Below are 21,316 nucleotides of genomic sequence, written 5' to 3' on the forward strand. Positions count from 1 at the left end.
AGGGACTTCCGTCATGTTGCTAATGTGAAACAAACTTTGGACCAGCAGACATCAAGGACATTCACAATGCAATGCTAGGTATTATTGGATTGCATTCATTGCATTAATAACTGCTTCGAGCACACGCTGCTGTTATTTGAATAAAGTATTGCACTTATAAATCAAGGTGACTCAGATGAGCTTTTTAAATGTTTAATTTAAAGCATCTCTTATCTGGATCACGGAAACTGTTCAAGACTGAAAAGCTCTCTAAAAGATTGAATGTTGAGGACATGTCGATCCCCCAGTGGAAATGCTCCTATAGTCCAAACTAGTATAGTTTAATCGAGATGTTAACCTCCTAAGCAACTTTCTTTAGTTACAAAAAATTGTTGTACTGTATAGGTTGTGTTTCTTGGAAAGCCTCAGATACATCTGTATTCATTAAAGTTTTGTAATTGGTGGTTCAATGGATTCAGACCATTACTAAAGACACTCTTATCAGGGACCATGTGAGCCATATCAATCCGCAGAAAGAAGTCTGATCCATTTAATGCAGTGTTTCTCAAACTTTTTCATACCAAGGACCACTTAACCAATAAAAAAACACTCGCGGACTACCTAACTCCACAAATATCCAAAAACACATCGTTTTTTACAAATCGCGTGAAAATGGTACAAACAAGTGGCCACATGTGTGATGAAGGTGTTTATCTGGGCTATATCATGCAATCGAAAGTGAAACTTAAGCTCACTCCATTGCGGAGATATCCCCGCGAGAGTGCGGAAAACTTTAATTAATTAATTAATTTCAAATGTGAAATTGTACCAATATACTCACGGACCACTAGGGGGCGCTCACGGACCACCAGTGGTCCGCGGACCACACTTTGAGAAGCACTGATTTAATGTTAGGGTTTCTCTATCAGAAAACACGTTGTAGTCGTGGTGTAAGGGGGAGACAGAGGAGAAGGGCTCTGGCAGAATTTAAAGACTACAAAATGTGAACAGACTTGGACAGTTTCAGAAAACCTTGATCAGAGCTGCTGCCACTTTGAGTTACGTTGCTGTCACCTCAGTTCCAGCTGTAGGTCTGCAGTGGAACAGACCATTTGTTGGTGATAATTGTAATTGTTCATTTAATAACATTTTAAAATCAACATTGTCAGCCAAATCCAGAACACTGGACACCAATGTCAGCCCACTGCTCCTGGTACTAGGATGGGTTAAACGCAGAGACCGAATGTCACAGTGTGTGCAGTGTACGGTGTGCGTGACCATTAGAGGGTTCATCCTCCGATTCTATAATTCTATCAAATCATTGATTTATTTAATAAGTAGTGCAGGAGCCAATTAGCGATCTGGGTATAAAGGTAGGAACCAATGTTTGTTGATTCAAGTTCCGCCGGATGGCCAAAGCTGTTTTTGACCACACACCTGAGCACACACACAAAAACATGGTATACATGACTACACGTACAATCGCCGCGGTAAAGTTGGCTGTCCAAGCTAAGTTATTCTGTTTCTAAGTGTCATTTTTTTTTACGGTGAGGGAATCGGAAGGAAGTGAATAGATAGCATGAATGGAAAATAAATGGAGTGAGTGTCCAATTCGAAACTTTAGTATCTGACTTTATATTCATCTTCCAAGCAAGTGTGCGTCATTCACGTAAAGCAAGCAGCACCTCAGTGGATACTCACATCCACCTGAACAGAAAATGATTCTGTAAATGCTCAATTCAAGCTACACTTTCCCCATTTTTGGTTTTAGTAGTTAAGTTTGCGGAATTAGGTTACAGTAAAATCACACTGTCCATATAAGCAAATTATTATTTATTGTATTAATAATTTAAGTCAAATAGGATTCACAACGTTGTGTGATTAGTGTGTTCTAAAACATCGGACCAAATGCTCATGATTAATAAAACACGTGTTTGTGCTGTATGTATGTGTGTCCCAGTGTCATTTATATGCAAATCTCTTTATGTACAGTATAATAGGGCCTTGACAGTGATGATCAAACGGCGTACTGAGTGTGTGCTGTGATCCTACTACTCTGAGGCAATAAATCACAGCTTTTTCACACACAACCACACTCCATTCGCAGGCAGAGCAGCAAATGAAGGCTTTGAATCAGAGCAGGAGCCGTTACAGATCACGGAGACTCAACAAGTCATTCCTACATCCGAGGAACCCATTTCCTACAAACACTATACAAGTACGCTGACGTGGAGGCACTTGAAAGCACCGTGCTAGAGCTTTTCTGATGCTCGAGAACAACAGAGGGGAATTCTTAGGCTGTTGCCGTAGTGACTGTTGCCTACAGTATAATTATGGAAAGTGTTAGCAGGGGAGGAGATGACTTCAGACGCAGCGTGAGTTCTGGTTTTCTTTTTCTTGCCCGGGTGATTTTATTCTTGTACAGTGGGAGCAAGGCTCAGAATAGCACACATGCTGTACTGTTCATCCCAGTATCACGGCAAGACGTGAACATGTGACGATTTACCGTGCTGGGAGACGTGGAGATATCATGATTTCGTCCCTTCAAACGTCACAGTTACACGGTATTGTTAACCCATGTTAACCAGTGGAGAAATGCCAAGCAAATGCTACCCCGACGGTCGGTTGTTATTGTCAATATTAATATAATAATGATTTATTTTTTAATAGTCACACTCGATTACGCAGATGTTCTTGTTGCCCCAGCTGGTCGACACCTCTTTTAGCAGAAACAAAGGCTACATTAATGTATTAAATCGATGTTAATCCATGCGTGTGGATGTGGAATTAACGGACGTGACGTTGTGCGATTGCGTTGCCAGGCAACAGCTTTGATTCATAATCATTTACAAACTCTTCAACTACAACCGTAGTTATATTTAAAAACATATTAGAAGGCCTCACGAAATATTTTAATGCAAATTAAAATGTAAATGTGAAGGAATGTGTGTATAACAAAATACATCTGTCATAAACGATACTGGAAACAGACGTAGGCAAGATCCTCAGCTCGATGATTGGATGGTTTAGCCGCAATGCATGCTGGGATTTGGTGTTTATGTGATGTGAAATCTGAAAACGTTTTTTAAAAATAAAATAATACTTTATTCCGAGTGTGCTTGCTTTACTCTTTGAAAGTCATCACATAACGGCATTGCAATACACGGGTCGGCTGCATTAAATATTACACATCTGCCGTAATTCTCTATTTATAGAGCCCTGCTGAGAAGACTTCTAGACAAACCGGAGAACTGCCGCCAAAACTGAAAACGTGACGTGGATCATAAATATATAAGCAATTAAACAACATCTTCCATTTCTTTTCACACAATACATCTCCTTGCAGTATCAACACTAATTCGGCTGACTTTTATATGTGATCCAATCGGTAGATAGGCTGTATTTACACCATAAAGGTGCACAGCTGATATAAAGGGACACCTGGTGGTTGAAGCACGTTATTGAATTTTATAATTTTATTATTATATATAGTTTATATATATGTATAGGTGATATATGATACATACAGTTGAGGCCTAAATTATTAGCCCCCCAGGAGTTATGGAACATTTTCCTAAAATTCTTCCCAATGTTTCCAGCATTGATAACACTTGATATAATCAAACATTCACCAGGGCTATTTAGTAGCTTTTGGTACATTTTGCAAAATAAAATAAGTTTTTAGGCTCGCTGTATGTCAAATATAGTGAAAAATGGGTGGGTCAAAAAATATTATCCCCCAGGCCATTAATAGTCAATAGTGTACCCTTTCTGAGCCACAACTGACAACAAGCTCTTAGAGTAGTTCTTTACTAGGTTGGCACAGGTCTCTTGAGGGATTTTGGCCCATTGTTCCAGCTGGTTCAAATTGCGTGGTTTCCGAGCATGGACATTCACTTTGAGCACCCGCCAGATTCTCAATAAGATTGAGATCTGGGTTCTGTGCGGGCCACTCCAGCACCTTGGTTTTGGTGTCCTTTAGGAACTGTTGGACCAAGTTTGATGTGTGCTTTGGGTCATTGTCTTGTTGGAAGACCCAGCGACGACCTAAGCGAAGACTAGGAGCAGATTTGTTCATATTATCCCTCAAAATGTCAACATCATTTTAATTGTTCATGATGCCTTGCACCCGCACAAGGCTCCCTGTGCCTGAGGCTGCAAAACAGCCCCACACTATATATAAAACATTGTATATTGTATATTGAGCTATTGTATATTGTATACTTTTACTAAGATGTATCTGTATTATCTGTATTGTAATTTTGGAGCAACCTGGCAACAATTATTTCCTTCGGGATTAATACAATTCTATCTAATCTGATCTAATCTAAAGTCAATTTTATCTTTCCTGTGGTCTGCAAAGGCTAAAATCCCTGTGTTCCCTCCAGAGGGGGTTTCAGAGGGTGAGAAGAGGTGCAGCAGCACAGGCAGTATGAGAAGAATAAAGAGCCTTTTGAACATTAAAGCATGGAGACACGTCGCAGTAGAGACACAAAGTACAATTATGAACCTGGAAATGAGCAGAATATGTCCTCTTTAAGTCAAATGTATTTCACATGAGATTGTGCGTCATCGTTATCAGATGAAAAACATGCAGATTTTCTCCAAATCCTCCTCACTATGCTCATTTGTGATGTTTGAGAGAGAGTGACAAAGAGCGGGGAAGAGAAGTTGGAAGTTAATGAAAATGAAGAGGTGGTGTTGTGTTTCCTTTAGGACTGATTGATGATTGAGTATCTGTAAATTGACTGAAGGTGTTGCCGTGGTGACATCTGGTTCAATGTATTGACTGGTGGACTTGCTCTACGTACCTTCCTGTCGTTTGCTTCTGCATTCACCCCCTCGATGTCTCCCTGTAACCATAAATGCACTTTGTTCATCATGCATGTAATGGAAAAACGCCTTTAACTTAACACACAATTATCAATGAGAAACCTAGCATTATTTTACATACATTATAGAGTACCGTCAATTTAGCTTTGGTGATTTTCATATTAGAAACTCAATGTATTGGAATAAATCTCTCAGTAAATCTCTCAGTAATTTATCAGGCCGGTCAGGCAGAGATGGCTGTGAGATAAAAACTCACATCATGGAGAGGGTAATCAGACGTATAGACAGCATTAGCTAGTAGACTGGTGATCCCTGTAAGAAGCCAAATAACACAGGATTATAATCCAGCAGAAGAGACACACGCATGCACGCACGGACGCACTGACATTTTACCAAAAGCAGCTACCGTTTTTAAACTATAGTTAGAAATGTAAGAGGTTTATTTCTCCTTTAGAACAAATGGAAAGGCTCTCCTTTGGAGGAAGAAACACACAAAACGTTAAACCCAGAAAGGTAGACTCCTTGAGAGTTCAAACCTAAGCCTTCATGGTAACCTTAAAGTTACATAGTTTATTTTTTTAAATGTAGGTCTTATTTACAGCCTGTCCTCCCCCAAAAAGAACCTGACGTGTTTTTATTAGCAGCATCAAACAACCAATATTTGCATTTATATTAATATCTAGCAATTAAAAAGTTAGGTGACATATTTCAAAATGGGACAACTCCCCTCATGAGACCAGCTTTTACGTCTTGTTGTGAAACCAAAATGCAACTTTCAGTTATTTAACGTACGGTGTCAAATATTACCATGATTTCGCAATATTTAGCTGTAATATTTTACAATAAATGACTGTTTTACCACTTTACAGTCTTTACCTGTGATGTTCACAATATAATATTGTAATTTTGAATTTCACAGTGAAATCAATACATTCACAGTTAATTACTGTGAATGTACAGGATCAATGAATTCACAACATGTTACTGTATTATTTCATAGTAAAATACTGTATTCAGACCATCCTCTGTGATAACACAACACATTAAGTGATTTTCTTGCTTTTATCACTCTTGCTTGGCTTTAAATACTAATTTCTTTCTTTGGTGCAGGTTTTACTTAAATTGAAAGGGGCACCGCTGCATGTGCCTTAAAATAAACGATGCAACATATAAATCTATGTCAAATTGAAATTGTTGTCTTGGCTTATTGTTTTCAGGTGCTTCCTGGGCATTAACCCTGAGACAGGCTCGAAAGCCAAAAAGAGGCATGGCAATTTAAACCCCCATGTCAGCACATTCTTCAGAAAACGTGTTGACTTTGAGTGGATGTCTGACATGTGCTCCCCTCCTTGTTTTATTTCTGTCTCCCTGCTGCGCAGGTGCACCTGGTCTGCCCCTGGCTCCGCCTCTGCCCAGGTGCACCTGGTCTGCCCCTGGCTCCGCCTCTGCCCAGGTGCACCTGGTCTGCCCCTGGCTCCGCCTCTGCCCAGGTGCACCTGGTCTGCCCCTGGCTCCGCCTCTGCCCAGGTGCACCTGGTCTGCCCCTGGCTCCGCCTCTGCCCAGGTGTTCCAAATTCCACTCAGCCGTGTATATATAAAGAGAAGCTGGAGGAGAAGGATGTTTCGCCTATCCTAACGCCGGGAGACACTTTCCTTAGAATACCTCTTTGCCATTCTGAGCTGTAGGCCATATTTTTGCAGATGTGTTTATGTGTAGCCTGGAGGACCTGGTAGTCCAGTTTTCGCGGCTTTATTTTGTTTCCCATAGGGTTTATATTTGATTTATGGTTAGGGGGAGCTCTGGGTCCTATGGCCCGGTGTGTGGCTGGCTCGGGTTCCCTCCTTCTGTTTGTTCCTTTTGGCCAGTCCTCCAGACCTCTTTGTGTTTCCTGTTTCGCTTGTGTGAGCAAACTTATTATCAATAAATGCTCGTTACCAAGTACCGGTTATTGCGTGTATTCTTTCATGTTGCGGGTCTCAGCACGAGCCACTACCGCGGAGTAGAGGTTGGGGCCGTAACAACATGTCCAAGACACTGTGAAATGTACTTTGCACTTCAATGGAGTAATACAAAGTTAAGATTTTCTTTGTTTTTCTTTGTTGATTGAGCTGCTTGAATTGTGTAGTTATGGTAAAATCCCAGTTAACTAGTCACATTTACAATATATTATCGTATTATTTACATTTTTATATTTACAGTAAATTACTGGCTACTGTGTTGCATTCCTTCTACAGTAAAACTGTGAAAATACAGGTAATTACTGTAATTTATGTACAGCAAGGTACCATAAAACCACATCTCTGTACTGCTATATCACAGTAATTCCATGGGCATGACAACTGTAAAGTCACAGTATGTAGTTGTACTTTTATTACTGTTAAATATTTAGAGTAAATTACTGTGAAAGCCATGCAACTAGTAGCCAGTAATTTACTGTAATTTTACAGCCAAACGTTTTACAGTGTACCTATTTTAACCCAAACTGTGTTCTTTTACTTTTTCTGGCAAATTAGTCTGTTTGCCTAAATTGCCAGTTTTACTATGTTAAGAATGTGAGCTTAATAATGAAACTGCAACCAACCAAAAATAAATACATTCAAAACTGATAGGAATGAAGGCACTAACATAATAATAAAAGTTGTTACAAACCAGAGATATCCTTTACATTGTGTGCTGTCTAAATGCCATTTTGTCTACATTGTGAAAGTCAGCTCAGAGCATCTGACCAAATGTTTGGCTTTGACAAAGACAGACAGGTGTATTTAAAATGAATAATTGATTTCCCTCCACCAGTCCCTGCGTATTCCACATTTTCTGATCAAAATGTGACCTAAACATATGTATTGTATTTGTGTTCTCCAACTGAATGTTACTTCATAACACACATGCAAGAACTGTTGAACCCAGGTGCGGCTGAATAACTTCACCAGTTACCATTTAATTTAAGTTAACACTACTGTGTAATAAAGCACAAGTGGTTGTGTTTGACACGAGCACCAGAGGAAGGGTCATGCACTCGATAGGTTTCTTCTCTCAGGAGAATGAATCTGTCACTAGTTGTAGAGATATGCTGGCATTCTTCTGTGGTGGCAATTACACTAACTCAGATGATAACAGCCCACATTAATTGCATATTGATTTGCATCTCTTGAATTACAGCTACAGGCAGAATCTCTTACCCATGGAGTATTTGGCTCGGGTGCATCTCGTCCTCTTCAGAACCTCATAGACCTAACAATACAAGAAAACATTAAAAACTCTTATTTACCAAATGTTCTGTAACAACGGGTCTGTCTTTTTTATAAAATAACAAAAGACAGAGTTTGGTTTCAGCGGGAAGTAACATGGGGTCATTGGAGTTCGTCATTGCAGTCAGTTTCTCCCTGTTTGAATTCCCTCAGTGTCCTGAGGTTCTGAGTTTTTTACTAGAGCCGAACAATCTGCAGAAGTTTAATTGTGTCCAAAACAAAGGGAACTTGTGATAAGAACCCGTAAAAATACTCAATAAAGTAGTTTCATGTTGAAATCAGGGTTTCTCTGAAGCAGTAAAGCGGACTAGGATTGAGGTGCTCAAAGCTAACTGCTAACGCTCGCTAAGCTAGTTTTTGTGATGACTTGAAACATTCAGGAGTTCTTTGACTGGAGCCGAATTATCCGTGGTGGTCTTGTCTTCTCAAAATTAAACAGACCCAGAGATTAAAACCAGTAAAAACACTGAATAAAGCAATTTCATAGTAAGTTTGTGTTCTGTTTTGCTGCCGATAACGTTAGCTCAACTTGTTTCTCTGATAACTTAAGATGCAGACGTCCCATGACTAAAATCCTTCATCCTATTAAAATATAATACTGAAACCACAAAGATCTAAAAAGCCCATCCAATAATGAGAAGCCAATCACATTACCCAGTCATTGGTCAAAGCAGGCTGTGTAGGTGTATGTCATGTGTACGCAGATTTACAGAACGTATTCGTTTTCCACTGGAGTCAAACAGAAGCAAAGGGTGTTATTGGAGCAAAGTGCACACCAGGGAGCACAGGGTGTTCTTTACTGATAGATATGAGCAGGAAAGCACATTTGTAAACAGCTGCTTAAAGTGGACGTTACAATAAATAATGCATTAACGAGTGCTGTATTGGCCAAAAGAAAGTCGAATAATATTCATACGATTTTGTCAACTAATAATTTTGTTGATTAAATAAACTGAGGATGCATGATAAAGCACCTATTTAAATATTGTGTTTACAGAAGTGTCTTGGAAATAAGCCAGCATTAAGAAAGCATTTAAAAGTGACTAATCTACTAAAGAAATAATAGTCTTAAGACCAAAGCAACCAACTATATGACTAAGAGGGGCAGTGCCAAACATGGAATCATGCTGTCAACATGTTGGATTTAAAACTGTTTCTAAAAGTCTCCCTTCACCTTCAACCAATACTTACTATTGAGCTCCGGGTCTTGCTGTCAAAGAACTTGTCCCTGTCAGACAGATCAAACCTGGCAACAAAGAACACAACAGGTCCACTTTTAGCAGGTACATAGAGTGCAGTCTGATAGTAGCATATTTATCAAATATGCTAGAAGAGGTAAGATAAAAGAAGATGAATAACATTCAACATCTGCAGGGTTATGGTGCATTCAATTAAATTACATTTCATGTCGTTTTAGCTCACACCTTTATCCAGGGCCACTTCAATACCACAGATAATGGTATAGAAATGGCTAAATTGGCCTTTGTTGTTCAGCAAACAATATGTTTTCTATATTATTTTTTATTTAACCTAAAAAGACCATTGAGGTCCTCCTTTAAAGTGTAAAGCCTGAAAGAGAAATACCTTTTTCATACTTCTGTTCTGATTAAAGGAATGTGGAGCAACAACCTCTTCTCTGTGAAAGAACCAAGATTAAGTGAGTTTAAAAATGACTGAATAACATGTAGAATGAGATTAAATTGTTAATGTAAAACAAAAAAACTCGAACAAAAAGAACCAAACGTAAAATGACAGTGAAAATGTATGACGTGTGTTAAAGTACAACAATTAAAGTGAGGCTTTGTCAATATGTTTCATTACCGCCAGCTGCAACTTCCAACAGAGACATAATGAAGGGTGGAGCACTATAAACTCCTGTCATCCCAGCCACCCCTGCTAATGATGTTCATGAGCAGGACATATGCTGCAGTGATTACCATCAGTGGCAACATTTACTGCCATTCAGGGCGTACTGCAAGTTGTTCATAAACAAAGTTACCCAATAAATGCATCATGAAATATTCAAAGGGCAAATCAGCCTTTTCAAATCTAATGATAATGCTTTCATATATTTAATTTTTTGAAGTTTTTGAACCCTGGGAAATGGAGGGTGGAAGAAATATATATGTGTCTATGGTTGTATTTGTTACTTACATGTATTTGTATTTAGATCAGTATGAATATATGGCGAGATTCAGTGTTGTAGTCAAGTCACCAATTCACGAGTCCAAGTCACCCTCGAGTCACCACTCTTCGAGTCCGAGTCCAAGTCCGAGTCACCAAGGGAGAGTCGTAGTCGAGTCCGAGTCCAAGTCCGAGTCACCCAAGGAGTGTCCAAGTCGAGTCCGAGTCATCATTACCTGTGTTCGAGTCCGAGTCCAATTCCGAGTCACTTAAGAAGAGTCCAAGTCAAGTCCGAGTCACAAGTCTTCATGTATTAATCTTCGTGGATATATGTTTTGAAATGTAGCTGCTCCTCTACATTGCTGTTATCCTGTCTATTGAACTGCTGTGAAGCGAGTTTGGCTACAATTCTTGTAATAGGTGCTATACAAATATAAAGCTTATTTCTAATATTAATATTATTATTATATATAAATAAACTATATTTAAAATGAGTTACCTTTTAGAGAAGTGATTATATTTGTATGCCAATATTTTCCTATGGTAAAGTTTTCGTTTTGCACTTTTATTTTGATAGTAATAAGATCGGGACTCTTATTTTGAAGGAACTTTTACGGGTTAAATCAGTTTACCGATAAAGATTTATCCCCAGAAAGCACATGGCTACTTAGCATGCAAAATGACGTCATTCTGCATGTTAAGTATGTGCTTTCGTTATCGGCTGAATCTTTATTTATTGATTAGATCACGTTACTCTGATGATAGTGTTCAAGACAGCCTATATGTCTGAACTCGATCCTTAGAGTAATGTGTTACGGAGCAAGCGGCAAACTCTGGGGAAGAGCCGGGAAGCCAATACGGAAGTGCCACACACTGCAGTTCATATATTGGCCGATAGGCGATGGCTGCAGAAAGGAGCAATTTCCATAGACCCCCATGTTAAAATGCCCAACTTTACAGCGGAAAAAAACATGTTTCTCTCCCTGGCTCCATACATTTTATTATCGATATAGTTAGATTCCACCTTCATGATTATGGATCTGTGAGTGAATTGTTTTCTAACGCGACCCTTTTATTTATATTAGGTCTTAAAGTTTGTGCATACATTAGGGCGTGGTCACTTTGATTGACAGATACGTGCCTCACTGTCAGCTAACAGCAACTTGTCCACTCTGCTAGGCTACAACCATAGTGGCTACAACGTTAGTTAGTCATAGTACTGTACTTGACCCTTTAGCTTTAGCCGTGTTCGTGGTGATATACCAGACAATTAAGATGTCGTGCTGTGCGCTTGAATGTACTAACAGAACTTCCAAGAAGTCTACTCTCAGCTTTTTTCGGTGAGTAAAATGATAATATTATACATGTTAACCCCGTTAGCAGGTGTTTGTGTGCTTGTTAGCTTAGCTTGTTATGTAGCTAGCTAAGGACATAACCCTTTATGCATGTGTATATATATATATATACAGTTTAGTTTATGATTCAGCCTTGGGTAAGACTTTTATAGTCTATGGCTATGACGCCCATAATGCTAAATGGGAGCAAATGTTAAAAGGGGACCAAATGATCCCAGTGGTGGCTGCCGGAGTCCGCCGCCGAAGCTAACCGGAGCCGTAGCTAGCCCTTTGCGGCTCCGTTAGCTTCGGCCAGCGGCGGAGCCCGGCGTTATAACTGGAGATCAAGGAATGCAGCGAAACGCGGACTTGGTTCGCCTGCAGCCCGCTATAGTATTAGCTAAAGAAATGATGTTGAACAAGGCTTATTAAGCTGAACATCGCCACAATTGTTCTGTTATGTATCGGTACTTATTTTATTTTATTAACGTGTGAATGACAAGCATTAAGAATAACAACAAATAGCTATTTATCTTGCATATTATCTCGTTTGATTATGAATGTAACGTTTATATAGTGGAACTACACTGTTTTATCAAAACCAAAGTGCCACGCAGTAACTTGGTAGGCCCATGCATGTATTTCAGCAGGAAATGTGCAACCTAGATTACATTTACCAACACAGACTATATAGAAATATTTGTAAAAGTTGTTCATGCGTTACTAAGTGAATATGGCATTAACCCTCCTGTTGTCTTTGGGTCGGTTTTCATGTATTTTTGAATAAAGGTTTCCTTTCGGTGATCCAGACAGGCTGGACCAGTGGGTGCTGAACATCCGGAGGAATACATGGACCCCCAACGTTTCTTCTCGCCTGTGCAGTGCACACTTTGAGAGTCATCCCTTCAGCACGGACTCATGGGTACAGATCCTTTTTTAAAAACAAAATAACTTGGTTCCATTTGTGAGTGTAAATTGTTGTTACTAATTAAATACATGTTATACATTATACAATGCTAAATAATTGTTATGGCACAGCTTGCACATCAGTGATGAGTAATGTTCTTTTTATTAAAGGCCAAATTAAGATTTTGCCAGTTAAGTAAAGAAAAATAGAAATCGATTTGTTTGCAAACCATCACATTTCTCTTCAATTTATGCAAAGACTCTTTATCATAGATAGAGAATTGCCATTTCCCCCCACATACTCTATGTTAAAAACAGATGAATTATATTACCTTTTTTTTACATTATTTTAATAGCAACATTCATTCATCTGTTGTCATCTTATAACTTATTTATCTTAACAGCTATCACTGTAAAAAAAAGATGATTTAATTTAATTTTACTATACAATATTTATCTTTACATTCTGTTCTTGCATATGTCTTATTATATTTACGTGTATATAGATTTCTGCCTGCACTAATTTATTATTCTTAATTTAATTTTGAATTTCTTTTATTGTTTTATGTCTTATATAACTGTTGCATTGTTGGAGGAGCTCGGGACAGATGATTTTCATTGCCATTCCCACACTGTAGCCTATGTGCTATGACATAAATCCTTTGAATCTGAATCTTGGAAACACGTAATTGTTGAATGGATTAACTGCATAGTTAACACGTTGGCCCTCTATTGTCTTTTATAATGCACTCTTACATTTAAAACAACATTATTCAAAAGAAAGTTGAATATCTACAGACCTCAAAAAGTTATTTTATGTGTTTTTGTTTATTATTTTTATTAGGGAAGGAGATGCCTGAAAAACACTGCAGTGCCCACCATTTTCTATTTCACCAATGGCAAAGAACAACAGCCTGGAAGGAAAAGCAGGGTGAGTAACAATGACGAGGTAAGTGACACTCCTAGTTCGACTGTTAATAGCAATGAGGAGGTTGCAGATGTAGACCATGGTAGTGGTGAAAACAGTCTTGCTGCTGATCAGAGCAATATCATTATGATACAAGGCATGCCTGAAGAAGCCTTTGTTGTTCCACATGTGGAGCACAATGACATTCCAACAGTCAATGCTTGTGAGGAGGATGTTGGTTTGGGCAGCAGCAGCCAACAAACAAAACAAATTGGAAAACAGGCAGACTCCGCCTCTGTTCACTCTTACACTTGGGCTTTAAACTAAGACGGGTCATACTGAATAGTTTGTGCACACATTTCTAACATGTGATCTTTCTTTCATGTAGGACGCTTGAGGGAAGTTGCAACGCCTCGGCCAATGGGATGTCTTCTCCACGTGAAAGAGATTGAAGGCATCATTTATAACTTGAGACAATTTTCCAAAAGTTATGACTTGTATTGGCTTAGATAGTAATGGATTACATCGAACACGAATCAAGATCGTATAGAAAAAAATGAAAGTGTAATCCTTAGTTACATAGGAAGAGATGTAATCGGATTAGTTTTACTTTTTTTAATAATAGGGAAACTCAGGATTACAATCTTATTCAAAACCTAAAAAGAGCAGATAGTGGTTGTTGTAAAATGATCAAATGGTACCTCTTCTCTGGAAGCCGTACTGTTCTGGAGGATAATACTTTCATTGTGAATCTCTACACCTACTGCCTGAATCTGCTTTATGGTATTATATTATACATTTTAAGTAAAAAAATCATATTCATATTTCTTCTCTCCTGTGTTTATTTGCATTACATTTGATATTGAAGTAATCCAAAACAAAAAGAAAGTTATCAGGTTACATTACTTTTATATCTTGATACTCACATGAAGTTACTGGTTGTGTTTTTGGCAAGTAGCCCTCCCAAGCCTGTGCATAGGTTATATCATTTTAATTACTGATACAGTTGTTGCACATCTTTAATTTATTTTGTAGTGTACTTAAAGGGATAGTGGAAATTGAACCCCAAATAGTTTCGTTTTAATTTATATACAAGCATAATTACGTACCAAAACAATCACACCTGATTAAAAAAATATAATAATTGCCTTACGCATGTTAGAAGCACTTTATTGCAGCTTCCCCGAACTTTTTTAGAAACGAAATGATCGAGTCAGCCAAACCGGAAGTGAGGAAAACTCAGGAAGACCAAACGATAACAAACCATGGCGTCTATGCAGAATGAACGTGGAAGGGCAAATATACCAGACAAAGAAGAAGGATTGTACGAGGTATCCAGTGATGATAGCGAGTCAGAAACATCCTCTCGGCTTTCCTGCGAAAATGTAGTTTTAGGAACTGAATCTGAATCCGGTTCAGTAAGCGACGATGGTGAGAATATTGAGCCAGACGATGGACCATTACGTCCTTATTTGTTCGAGCCCGAGATGATGGAGTTAGTTCACGGCATGGGCAATGGCGAGGATGACCAGGACCAGGCGCCAGATGATGCACCCCTACGCACAAATAATCTTGACTGGTAGGTCCCTAAGCATAGCTCACGCTAGGCGCTATATTATATATTGCAAAAGTTGGCATGCATGCACTGTAGGCCTATGGCTATGCCCGAGGATGACTGCATGTAGGGTACATTTCATAACATACCAGGGTCAGGTTCACATAAATTATCTTGTCACATTTATTATTGTATATGTAACAGCCTTATGGGCATTAATTACATGAATACATTTAAATGAATTGTATACTAGCATGATATACAGCTAGAGCCAATCGGTCTTTTGACGTAGTATGGTATGGTCCTAATCCTAGGCTAGCCAGGCTGCCTGTCAAGTGTAGGCTGTACTCACAGTACTGTTAGTCTATCATGTCTATATGATGACTGTAGTGTACACATTCGACACTGTGTACCGGATTATCGGATGACGAGGCCTCCGGTCGCCTAATCGACAGGCAATAAATGGCGTTGTACACAATGGTACAGGCTAATGATGCATTAAATCAGCCAGAAAACATAATAAAATACTCGTGCCTCGTCCAATGTTTGTGCCCGTCTTCCTTTGTTTTCGTCATCACCCGAAGATTCCCGAAGTATTTCGTTTCATTGAGAGGGCGTGGTCGGGAGCAGTAAAATTGAAAATAAAATGAAACTAGGCGCATGAAATAAAAAAAAATGGTTTATTATGCTTATTTTTAATAAAAATACACAAGTTAAACCCAAAATTCGCGGATTTCCACTATCCCTTTAAGTCATACAATGATTCGAAACCTTTACTTTTCATAAAATGCAAGATGTAACTTTCAATGTGGCTTGTGTATTTATCACATTTTCAATGTAAATAGATCTGATTAAATAAAGAGTAAAAGCACAATCTTAAATGTTGACAGTTATCATTTTCCTATGCTTATTGTTAATGTAGTGGTGTTATGAACAAAATGTTGTCCTAAAGGAAATTAAGATGTTTTTTATTTGTTGACAAAAGATTTAAAGTAGATGCTCACAACATGTGGGAACATTTATAGAGAAAAAATGTTCTATTGTAAAACAAATATTTATCTGCATACTGAACAATTTAGAAACTCTCTAAAAGGTATTATCTTCTGTGACGGTACGACCCTGTAGGGATTGTGGGTATTGCACTTCATAATTACATTCTATGGTATGCTTATGACATTGATGCCAACATACATGGGACTAGGGGAGACCTTCCTGTTGTTTGCATTGTCACTGACAAATGACAGTGTAGTATTCATTGTCAAGATTTTGTGTTTTTAAACTTGGGACTCTTTTCAGACTGCTCCGGCTTGGGAAAAGATTTGAGCCTTAATGTGTAATGTTTTCTGTATTGTATGGTAAGCTTATCCTTTCATTTGATAGTCCCATTTGGATGTGATAGCTAACATTTTCAGTAAGCAGTAGACAAAAGAAGTGAAAATATGAATGTAATTTATTTTCAATATTTACATAAATACATAATTATTTTAACAAATAAAATAACAAAAAACATCATAACAAATACAAAATAAAAGGTTTGACAGACAGCCATGCCCAGCATGGGCCTGGAGAGCTGCAGAGTCCATTGGGAGAAGAGGGGGGGGTGGGATGTGGGGAAGAGGAAGAGCAGCCATGTTAACAGTGTTATGGCTACAGATGTAATATCTAACTCAACATTAGCCATGACAGTCTGGGCTTAGCAAGGGCCTTAGAATACATACTCTAAAGGCCAAATCCAAAAACAGTGATACTGACATTTTAGCAGTTCACAGTCTTTGGAGGTGGTCTTTCAGGCAATTGGCTAGTGACTTTACAAAAAATATCATTTCCCCAAGGGGTGAAATTAACTCCATCTCGCAAAAACAGCCCAGGACTGTCATGTCTAATGTTGGAGTGGTCAACAATGGCACCATTTAGGCTATGAACAAAAGTAGCCATAACACTGTTAACAAACTTCCGGGCCTTGTCCATTTTGACAGGATTTGCACCAGCCCTCCACCGGCGCCTCTGGTTCATCTGGGAGAGCATGATCTTCATGCCAGGGTGCCGATGGTGAAGCTGGTGCAGGTCCTCCTTCATCTGGTTCAGCAACTGAACACTGGGCACATCCCCCAAGTCATTGCCGCCACAGTGGATGAGGAGGACATCCGGGACTGCTCTTCCTCGCAGGGAGTAGGAAAAGAAAGGGAGGACACCTCTCCAGCGCAGTCCACCCCAACCCAACCAGCACACCCTCAGGTCGAGGCCAAGGTTGCTGCCGATGGTCTCTGTAGCTCTCTGGGCTCCATGCCGGACATAGCTGTCTCCGATTATCCATACAGTCACTATGGGAGGAAAATAAATGAGAGCAACAAATGCTTCAGATCATGAGGAATATCAAATCAATTATAAAGGGTTTCTCATTTTGTTCCTTTGACAATAACATGCAAAATAACTATGAAATCACACCTGTATGGTTAAAAGTAACAAGAGAGCAAAACCTCAAAAAACAGATTAACAGCACACAGTTTATATATATATATATATATATATATATATATATATATATATACTGTGTGCTGTTTATCTACAATTGTGCACACATGTATATGTATAGTATGTTTGTGTGTAATGTCAACCATCTGAAGTCATGTAAAGTAAGCCAGGACCATCAATTTACAGGTTGTGCAGTTTGGCGTGGAGGAGGTTGCCATCTTCATTTTTCTTAATGCTGAAAGAAATAAAAATGGTTTAATCAATATAAAAGCACCTTTCTTTTTCTACAGTCATATTTCATTAATCACATTTAATTCACGCAACACTGGCCATATCTCTGCTAGTTTACAAAGTTTAGTTACAAATGACATTTATATTTGAAAAACGGTGAAGCACTTAAAAAACAATTGTATAGTGTAGGTTCAAGAACATTTAAATCAAAATAACAAGTTTTGTAAAGTTACAGGGTATCTTACCTTCAGAATATGCCGGGAACGAGGAGCAGTGACCTCAAGCTGGGTTGTTAGCATAGGTTGTTAGCTTAATACTGAATAGAGCATGTTAGCTTAGCTTCTTAGCCTGAGCTAGGTCTGGAACGTCACGCTCGGTGGCAGCAGGTCCCGCCCTGTCCAACCTCGGCTCCGCCTCAGCACCGCCTCTTTGCCCTTATTTGGAGCAGGCGGGAGAAGGCGGGAGTTAGACTCTGACGTCGCTGTCGAGCCGTTAGTGGCCGACTCCGCCTACTAAGGGCTTCACGGCAACTCTGCAGAATCCTATGGGTGACGTCACGGACCCTACGTCCATTTATATATACAGTCTATGTTACGGAGCCTTCTCTTCTATATTGTTTCCACATAACGAGCATTTTGCGCTGCTCTTTTCCAATGTGGAAGCAGAATGTGTGAAAGCATACAGCACGATGCGGGGTGTGTCTCTAGACATCTCTAGACTGGAATAGCGGGGCCCAGTACGTGAACTCGCCATACAGGATAGAGGACATCAGACTCCAGAGAAAATGTGCTCGAGTCCGAGTCCAAGTCGGAGCGTCAATGTACGAGTCGAGTCCGAGTCATCGTGGGGGGGGAATTCACGAGTCCGAGTCCAAGTCATCCTGTGCGAGAATTCACGAGTCCAAGTCCGAGTCGCGTCAATCAGTGCGCGAGTCCGAGTCGAGTCACGAGTCCCGAAAATCGGCACTCAAGTCCGACTCGAGTCCGAGTCCAGGACTCGAGTACTCCATCTCTGGCGAGATGTGTTAACCAAGTTGCTTTACATCGCCCTTTAACCCTTTTTAATGAACAGAACATCATTTTAAACAATACTGCTGACAATGAATGTGATCACATGAAATATAAGAATACAATAATTAAGATTTTATAACCAAAACACAGCTGTTTGGGCAATCTGCTGCTAACACTTTACATGTAGATACAAGTCCCTTTTTAAATGACATACTTCATTTCAGTAATATATAATTAGTTCACGATAAAGTTGAATTATATAATTGTTACTTATTTATGTACTTGACTTCGAGACAGCAGTCCGACTCAGTACAAATGAGGGTTATTCATATGGGGTAACAAAACTCAACATAACTCAATGTCTACTTTATTTGACTAATGGGCAGAGAGGAAGCAGGTCTGATCATGACATTAGGTCATTCAGGTATCTGTGTATCTGTGCTGAACTTCTTGTGGTGACCACCTGGCTCTGTCCGAGCCACAGTGCTGCTTTGTGCATTGAACAAATCAATGACTGGATGAGTCAGAACTTTCTCCAATTAAACAAAGATAAAACTGAGGTATATAATAAAAAAACAGTTTTTAGAGGCAAGGCAGAACGTATAAAAGTTAGGAAAACTTGTCCATGCTTTTATCTTCAGTAGACTGGACAACTGTAATGGTGTCTTCACAGGTCTCACTAAAACATCTATTAGGAAGCTTCAGCTGATTCAGAACGCCGCTGCTCGAGTCCTCACTAACACTAAGAAAGTGGATCACATCACTCCTATTCTGAAGTCTTTACACTGGCTTCCTGTGTGTCAAAGAATAGATTTCTAAATACTGCTGCTGGTTTATAAAGCACTGAATGATTTAGGCCCAAAATACATTTCTGACCTCCTGCTAAACTATGAACCATCCAGAACTCTCAGGTCTTCAGGGACTGGTCAGCTTTCTGTCCCCAGAGTCAGAACTAAACATGGAGAAGCAGCGCTCAGTTATTATGCTCCAAATATCTGGAACAGACTCCCAGAAACCTGCAGGTCCGCTGCAACTCTGACTACTTTTAAATCCAGGCTGAAGACTTTTCTTTTTGTCGCTGCTTTTAATTGAAACTGAGCGGTTGTGTTTCGTTTTTGGTTAATGAACATTTGGGGCTCGTAACCCAGGGAATCGGTGTCTGGGGACTTTGTCCTGGCTGCTTTTCTCTGTGTGCTGCTCGGGACGTATGTGCCATACAAGCGTACACAGCTCATGTTCGGAGAAACCTTAAAGAAAGGCATCAGTCAAATTGAACTTCTGTGTGAACTATTCATGTCTTAAACTGCACTGTCACTTTTTATTCATGTATTTTTTTTCTTTTAATGTTTCTTATTTTTTATCTTTGCTTTTTAATGACTGTTTTTAAATGCCTTTTTCTGAATGTCTTTCATTTTTGTAAAGCACCTTGAATTGCCTTTTGTTGAAAGGTGCTATATAAAGTGCCTTGCCTTGTTGAGTTCAAGTAGTTGCTAAAGACATGTGTTACTGTAATCTGGGCGTAATCTATGGGAAGCGGCAGTACTGATGAAGATGAAGTGATGGAGAAGATGTGGAGGGAGATCTCCTGCTAGTTGTTAGTCAGAGCTGTAAATATAGCTGCCCACTGCCCACTCTCTCCTCCATACATCCCAGCAGGCTGACGTTTATGCTAAGACATTCTTCCTCTCTGCCTTTTCTAAATGCTTTTACTTGTTGGGACTGAAAGCAGCAAATAAGTCATTTTTTCTGTCTGTAGTTTATCCACTAAGTGAGTCTAAACCTTTATTTTGCCTTTTCCAAAATCCTCCAACACACTGTTGAGAAAATGTAAATGACTTTTGCAATTCAGGCGAGTTGTGTTCATTTCCTGGAGGCAGAGAAAGCTGAGGAACGGGAGCTTCAGCCTTCCTGTCAGCATTTCATTCCAATTGACACCTCTGAGGTTGCTACCTCTGAGTGTGTCTGTGTGGGTAATGCTACTTCGCTTTACTCAGAGGTGAAACATCCTCAAACATGCTAATTCTTCAAAGCCAACACTATTCTTATAGTCACACAGAAATAACTTTCATCTACCAGCTGGAGAGAATATTTCACCATGAGCTCTCGCTTCAGAATATTGTATCTATTGAAATATTTGACTGCAGTGTGAGATGAGTATGGAAGTTTTACTGGATTATCCTACGATATGCAGACTCCAGTTGATACATGGCACCTTCGCAGACACGGCTCTGCTTACTGATATTTAAAGGGACGACCAACATTATAAATAATTCCTCCAACACTCTGCAACCAACTCATCTCAAAACACTCCAGGTCAGAGGTAAACGATGTGTTCTGGAACATTCTCTTTGAATCTATGACTGTATCTAAACACACTTATACCCACATTTATATACAATAGTGTTTACACCCATGTAAAAGATAACGGTTTCTTCAGCAACCTGGATAACATTGAGTCCTTTAGCAAACTACTGTAACTATAGATATTTCAAAGTTGTGTATCAGCACTTTCAGGCTTCCACATGTGGAGGTGATACAGACTACTGTATACGTGAATAGTTGCCGCGTCCATGACACACCAGGCAACACTAGTATTCACATCAAGATGTGTCCACGCGACAAATGTAGGTCCAATATTTACTTTCTTAACTCTTGCTCTTCAACAAGTCCTGAGAAAATAATGTTTATTTAGCTGCTAAATGCACCACTCTGTTCA

At 39.3% G+C, this 21,316-nt stretch overlaps 1 protein-coding gene and 1 long non-coding RNA gene across 5 annotated transcripts in view; one reads left to right on the forward strand and one right to left on the reverse strand.

Moving 5' to 3' along the window:
- ano1a (anoctamin 1, calcium activated chloride channel a) overlaps positions 1–21,316 on the reverse strand; it is a 98,748-nt gene that overhangs the window by 46,120 nt on the left and 31,312 nt on the right. For all 4 annotated transcript variants that reach the window (XM_071206120.1, XM_071206122.1, XM_034105966.2 and 1 more), the window contains 4 exons: positions 9,253–9,307; positions 7,993–8,044; positions 5,069–5,124; positions 4,791–4,832 (listed from right to left, as the gene is read on the reverse strand). In XM_071206120.1, the coding sequence (XP_071062221.1) occupies positions 4,791–4,832; positions 5,069–5,124; positions 7,993–8,044; positions 9,253–9,307 (205 nt within the window). The remainder of the gene's footprint in view (positions 1–4,790; positions 4,833–5,068; positions 5,125–7,992; positions 8,045–9,252; positions 9,308–21,316) is intronic.
- Positions 12,310–14,294, forward strand: LOC139435469 (uncharacterized). The gene is made up of 3 exons (XR_011644708.1): positions 12,310–12,441; positions 13,270–13,356; positions 13,721–14,294. It is a non-coding gene; the product is annotated as an uncharacterized lncRNA (long non-coding RNA).

This window comes from Pseudochaenichthys georgianus, chromosome 3, assembly GCF_902827115.2.
Source record: "Pseudochaenichthys georgianus chromosome 3, fPseGeo1.2, whole genome shotgun sequence".
NCBI classification, from domain to species: Eukaryota; Metazoa; Chordata; class Actinopteri; order Perciformes; family Channichthyidae; genus Pseudochaenichthys; species Pseudochaenichthys georgianus.